Below are 6,659 nucleotides of genomic sequence, written 5' to 3'. Positions count from 1 at the left end.
ATACACTGTTCTCTAAGTGTCTCTACTGAAATACACTGTTCTCTAAGTGTCTCTACTGAAATACACTGTTCTCTAAACTGGGGGGGTCAGAGTGTGTGTATGTATTTACTAACCTGGGGGTCCTGGGGGTCAGAGTGTGTGTTTGTATTTACTAACCTGGGGGTCCTGGGGGGTTAGAGTGTGTGTATGTATTTACTAACCTGGGGGTCCTGGGGGTTAGAGTGTGTGTTTGTATTTACTAACCTGGGGGTCCTGGGGGTTAGAGTGTGTGTATGTATTTACTAACCTGGGGTCCTGGGGGTTAGAGTGTGTGTATGTATTTACTAACCTGGGGGTCCTGGGGGTCAGAGTGTGTGTATGTATTTACTAACCTGGGGGTCAGAGTGTGTGTATGTATTTACTAACCTGGGGGTCCTGGGGGTCAGAGTGTGTGTATGTATTTACTAACCTGGGGGTCCTGGGGGTTAGAGTGTGTGTATGTATTTACTAACCTGGGGTCCTGGGGTTAGAGTGTGTGTATGTGTTTACTAACCTGGGGGTCCTGGGGTTAGAGTGTGTGTATGTGTTTACTAACCTGGGGGTTAGAGACCTTGATGTTCAGAGGTTCCAGGTCAACATGCAGACAGACGATGAAGGCGTGGGTCCTTCGGGGCCCGCGGCCTGCAGCTTGTGGGAGGTGACGGCCAGGGTGGAGGTACAGCCCATCGGCTCCAGGAGACTCAGAGACCGCTGCTGACCCAACAGGGTGTACACACTGAACTGGCTCAGGGTTATGGTCCACGGGAAGGCATCACCTGGGTAGGGCAGGGGGGAGAGAGAGACGGGGGGGGGGGGGGTGGAGAGACAGGGGGGAGGGAGAGAGACAGGGGGGGAGGGAGAGAGACAGGGGGGAAGGGAGAGAGACAGGGGGAAGGGAGAGAGACAGGGGGGAAGGGAGAGACAGGGGGGAGGTGGAGAGACAGGGGGGAAGGTGGAGAGACATGGGGGATGGGAGAGAGACGGGGGGAGGCAGGGGGATGGGAGAGAGACAGGGGGGAAGGTGGAGAGAGACAGGGGGGGAGGGAGAGAGACGGGGGGGGAGAGACAGGGGGGAAGGGAGAGACAGGGGGGGGGAGAGACAAGGAGGAAGGGAGAGAGACAGGGGGGGGAAGGTGGAGAGACAGGGGGGAATGGAGAGAGACAGGGGGGGAAGGTGGAGAGACAGGGGGGATGGGAGAGAGAGACGGGGGGGGAGAGGCAGGGGGGAAGGCGGAGAGACACGGGGGGGGGGGAGAGACAGGGGGAAGGTGGAGAGAGACGGGGGGGAGGGAGAGAGACGGGGGGGAATGGAGAGAGACAGGGGGGGGAAGGTGGAGAGACAGGGGGGAATGGAGAGAGACAGGGGGGGAATGGAGAGAGACAGGGGGGGAAGGTGGAGAGACAGGGGGGATGGGAGAGAGACGGGGGGGAGAGGCAGGGGGAAGGCGGAGAGACACGGGGGGGGGAGACATGGGGGGGGTGGAGATACAGGGGGGAAGGGAGAGACAGGGGGGGAGGGAGATAGACGGGGGGGGTGGAGAGAGACATGCGGGAAGGTGGAGAGACAGGGGGGAGGGAGGAGAGACAGGGGGGGGGGTGGAGAGACAGGGGGAAGGGGAGAGAGACAGGGGGAAGGGAGAGAGACAGGGGGAAAGGGAGAGAGACAGGGGGGAAGGGAGAGAGACAGGGTTAATACAGGGAGACAGGAAGGACAACAGGAAGCCGGTGCTGACACTTAGGATGAGGCTTCAGGAAGGACAACAGGAAGCCGGTGCTGACACTTAGGATGAGGCTTCAGGAAGGACAACAGGAAGACGGTGCTGACACTTAGGATGAGGCTTCAGGAAGGACAACAGGAAGCCGGTGCTGACACTTAGGATGAGGCTTCAGGAAGGACAACAGGAAGACGGTGCTGACACTTAGGATGAGGCTTCAGGAAGGACAACAGGAAGACGGTGCTGACACTTAGGATGAGGCTTCAGGAAGGACAACAGGAAGCCGGTGCTGACACTTAGGATGAGGCTTCAGGAAGGACAACAGGAAGACGGTGCTGACACTTAGGATGAGGCTTCAGGAAGGACAACAGGAAGCCGGTGCTGACACTTAGGATGAGGCTTCAGGAAGGACATTTTGCATAGAATCATCACTACTGGAGCCATAGAGGGGTTAGGGTCAGGTGGGCCTGGTCCTAGTTGGCAGAGACAGAGACAGGCAGCCAGGCCAGGCAGTAAGGCGGGCCTGGTCCCAGTTGGCAGAGACAGAGACAGGCAGCCAGGCCAGGCCAGGCCAGGCAGTAAGGTGTGCCTGTTCCCATTTGGCAGAGATAGAGACAGGCAGCCAGGCCAGGCAGTAAGGCGGGCCTGATCCCAGTTGGCAGAGACAGACAGGCATCTCTTGATTTAAGGGTGACCACCCTGGTTTCACGGTCCTCAGAGTCTAACATATTACTGTTGGCTGGTAGGGGAGGAGGAGGCTTGGAGAGTCCAACACCTAAACACACACACGGCCCGTTTCCCTGAGAGAGAGACACACAAGGAGAGAGCCTGTTTCCCTGAGAGAGAGACACACAAGGAGAGAGCCCGTTTCCCTGAGAGAGAGACACACAAGGAGAGAGCCTGTTTCCCTGAGAGAGAGACACACAAGGAGAGAGCCCGTTTCCCTGAGAGAGACACACACAAGGAGAGCCTGTTTCCCTGAGAGAGAGACACACAAGGAGAGAGACACATAAGGAGAGAGCCCGTTTCCCTGAGAGAGAGAGACACAAGGAGAGAGCCTGTCTCCCTGAGAGAGACACACACAAGGAGAGAGCCTGTCTCCCTGAGACAGAGACACACAAGGAGGGAGCCCGTTTCCCTGAGAGAGAGACACACAAGGAGAGAGCCCGTTTCCCTGAGAGAGAGACACACAAGGAGAGAGCCCGTTTCCCTGAGACAGAGACACACAAGGAGAGAGCCCGTCTCCCTGAGAGAGAGACACACAAGGAGAGAGCCCGTTCCCCCAGGCTACGGCCACGCTACACCTCTACCAGGCAGCCCAGCTAGCTCTGATCCGGGGCATTAACCATGAGAGATGAAGAGCCTTTCAAAGCCAGGGAATGATTTACTAGACCCTCGGGTCGTTCCTTTTAACTGTTACACTGACAGACCACTGATGTAAGTGTTTGTTCTGAGGGGTTTTTGTTAATCTGTGTGTGCCCAACTCTGATGTCATTTAGCCAGCGAGGGAGTTTAAAAAAAAAAAGCTGGGTCCCCCCCGTTTTCTGTCGGAGCACGGCAGAATGTTCTAGAGGAGGAATAGACATGGTTATGTCAACCTCACCTTCACCACATGTAGAGACACACACACACACACACACACACACACACACACACACACACACACACACACACACACACACACACACACACACACACACACACACACACACACACACACACACACACACACACACACACACACACACACACACACACACACACACACACACACACCACACATGGTTATGTCAACCTCACCTTCACCACATGTAGAGACACACACACACACACACACACGCACACACACACACACACCACACACATACACACACACCACACACACACATTCACACACACACCACACACACACACACACACACACACACACACCACACACACACACACACAAACACACACACATGGTTATGTCAACCTCACCTTCACCACATGTAGAGACAGCGGTACTATATATCGATCTAACACACACACACACACACACACACACACACACACACACCACACAGTAACAGTCTCGCCACTTAGACCGGTGATCTGTAATTTCTCAAGGTAAATGAGGAATGTAACCACAAGCATCCCACAGTGTTCAACATGTCCTCTTCCTCATGTCCATATTCCAGACGTTTAGAGGGAACATGCTAGGGCTCATTTGGTTCTGATTTGGGACAGCTAGGGCTCATTTGGTTCTGATTTGGGACAGCTAGGGCTCATTTGGTTCTGATTTGGGACAGCTAGGGCTCATTTGGTTCTGATTTGGGACAGCTAGGGCTCATTTGGTTCTGATTTGGGACAGCTAGGGCTCATTAGGTTCTGATTTGGGACAGCTAGGGCTCATTTGGTTCTGATTTGGGACAGCTAGGGCTCATTTGATTCTGATTTGGGACAGCTAGGGCTCATTTGGTTCTGATTTGGGACAGCTAGGCTCATTTGGTTCTGATTTGGGACAGCTAGGGCTCATTTGGTTCTGATTTGGGACAGCTAGGGCTCATTTGGTTCTGATTGGGACAGCTAGGGCTCATTTGGTTCTGATTTGGGACAGCTAGGGCTCATTTGGTTCTGATTTGGGACAGCTAGGGCTCATTTGGTTCTGATTTGGGACAGCTAGGGCTCATTTGGTTCTGATTTGGGACAGCTAGGGCTCATTTGGTTCTGATTTGGGACAGCTAGGGCTCATTTGGTTCTGATTTGGGACAGCTAGGGCTCATTTGGTTCTGATTTGGGACAGCTAGGGCTCATTTGGTTCTGATTTGGGACAGCTAGGGCTCATTTGGTTCTGATTTGGGACAGCTAGGGCTCATTTGGTTCTGATTTGGGACAGCTAGGGCTCATTTGGTTCTGATTTGGGACAGCTAGGGCTCATTTGGTTCTGATTGGGACAGCTAGGGCTCATTGGTTGGGTTTTTAAACACATACGATTCAGAATACAACCTCCCTCCAGTCCTGCTATAACAGGTGTTATAACCTCTCTCCAGTCTGGTCCTGGACACCATGAAGGAGAGGTCCTGCTATAACAGGTGTTATAACCACCTCCCTCCCTCCAGTCTGGTCCTGGACACCATGAAGGAGAGGTCCTGCTATAACAGGTGTTATAACCACCTCCCTCCCTCCAGTCTGGTCCTGGACACCATGAAGGAGAGGTCCTGCTATAACAGGTGTTATAACCACCTCCCTCCAGTCTGGTCCTGGACACCATGAAGGAGAGGTCCTGCTATAACAGGTGTTATAACCACCTCCCTCCCTCCAGTCTGGTCCTGGACACCATGAAGGAGAGGTCCTGCTATAACAGGTGTTATAACCACCTCCCTCCAGTCTGGTCCTGGACACCATGAAGGAGAGGTCCTGCTATAACAGGTGTTATAACCACCTCTCTCCAGTCTGGTCCTGGACACCATGAAGGAGAGGTCCTGCTATAACAGGTGTTATAACAACCTCCCTCCAGTCTGGTCCTGGACACCATGAAGGAGAGGTCCTGCTATAACAGGTGTTATAACAACCTCCCTCCAGTCTGGTCCTGGACACCATGAAGGAGAGGTCCTGCTATAACAGGTGTTATAACAACCTCCCTCCAGTCTGGTCCTGGACACCATGAAGGAGAGGTCCTGCTATAACAGGTGTTATAACAACCTCCCTTCCTACAGTATGGTCCTGGACACCATGAAGGAGATGTCCTACTATAACAGGTGTTATAACAACCTCCCTCCAGTCTGGTCCTGGACACCATGAAGGGGATGTCCTGCTATAACAGGTGTAATAACAGGTGTAATAACGTGTAATAACCTACCTTCCTCCAGTATGGGCCTGGACACCATGAAGGAGAGGTCCTGCTATAACAGGTGTTATAACAACCTCCCTTCCTACAGTATGGTCCTGGACACCATGAAGGAGATGTCCTACTATAACAGGTGTTATAACAACCTCCCTCCAGTCTGGTCCTGGACACCATGAAGGGGATGTCCTGCTATAACAGGTGTAATAACGTGTAATAACCTACCTTCCTCCAGTATGGGCCTGGACACCATGAAGGGGAGGTCCTGCAGGGGCTCCATGTATTTGTGTCCAGCAGACAGCACAGTGATATGGGGCAGGCAGACTACCAGAGTCCCAGGCATGGTGGCCTGGTTGTGGTACCAGCTACGGACAGTACCGGGGATGTCTCCACAGATAATGGTGCTGGGAGAGGGGAGGCTGTCGTTGGGGAGGAACACACAGCATGACTGGAGATCCAACTGGAGGAGGAGAGAAAAAGAAGAGGAGAGAGGAAGAGGAGGAGAGAAGAGGAGAGAGAGGAAGAGGAGAGAGAAGAAGAGAGAGAGGAAGAGGAGGAGAGAAGAAAAGGAGAGAGAGGAAGAGGAGGAGAGAGAAGAAGAGGAGAGAGAGGAAGAGGAGGAGAGAAAAAGAAGAGGAGGAGAGAGGAAGAGGAGGAGAGAAGAAGAGGAGAGAGAGGAAGAGGAGGAGAGAAGAAGAGGAGAGATGAAGAGGAGGAGAGAGAAGAAGAGAAGAAAAGTAGAGAGAGGAAGAGGAGGAGAGAAGAAGAGGAGAGAGTGGAAGAGGAGGAGAGAGAAGAAGGAGAGAGGAAGAGGAGGAGAGATAAGAAGAGGAGAGAGAGGAAGAGCAGAGAGAGGAAGAGGAGGAGAGAGAAGAAGAGGAGAGAGAGGAAGGGGAGGAGAGAGAAGAAGAGAGATGGTGCACCATTAGAACTGTGCATCAAATGAATACATACAACACAACAACAGCTTGAGGAGCAGGGAGGGGCAGGGAGGAGGAGTGAGGAGCAGTGAGGAGCAGGGAGGAGCAGGGAGGAACAGGGAGGAGCAGGGAGGAACAGGGAGGAGCAGGGAGGAGAAGTGAGGAGCAGGGAGGGGCAGG

General features: G+C 53.5%; 1 protein-coding gene across 1 annotated transcript; it reads right to left on the bottom strand.

The window, feature by feature from the left end:
* Window positions 1-597: 597 nt before the first annotated feature.
* On the bottom strand, window positions 598-6,019 carry LOC116367796 (vacuolar protein sorting-associated protein 13B; the record flags this gene model as incomplete). The annotated part of the gene is made up of 2 exons (XM_031818968.1): window positions 598-794; window positions 5,785-6,019. Coding segments are annotated over 2 exons (432 nt in total), but the record flags the coding sequence as incomplete, so codon positions are not given.
* Between the last annotated feature and the right edge of the window lie 640 nt (window positions 6,020-6,659).

Source organism: Oncorhynchus kisutch, unplaced genomic scaffold (genome assembly GCF_002021735.2).
Source record: "Oncorhynchus kisutch isolate 150728-3 unplaced genomic scaffold, Okis_V2 scaffold1754, whole genome shotgun sequence".
Lineage (NCBI taxonomy): Eukaryota > Metazoa > Chordata > Actinopteri > Salmoniformes > Salmonidae > Oncorhynchus > Oncorhynchus kisutch.
The sequence above is the reverse complement of the archived record's forward strand: the minus strand, read 5'-3'. Positions and strand labels throughout refer to the sequence as shown.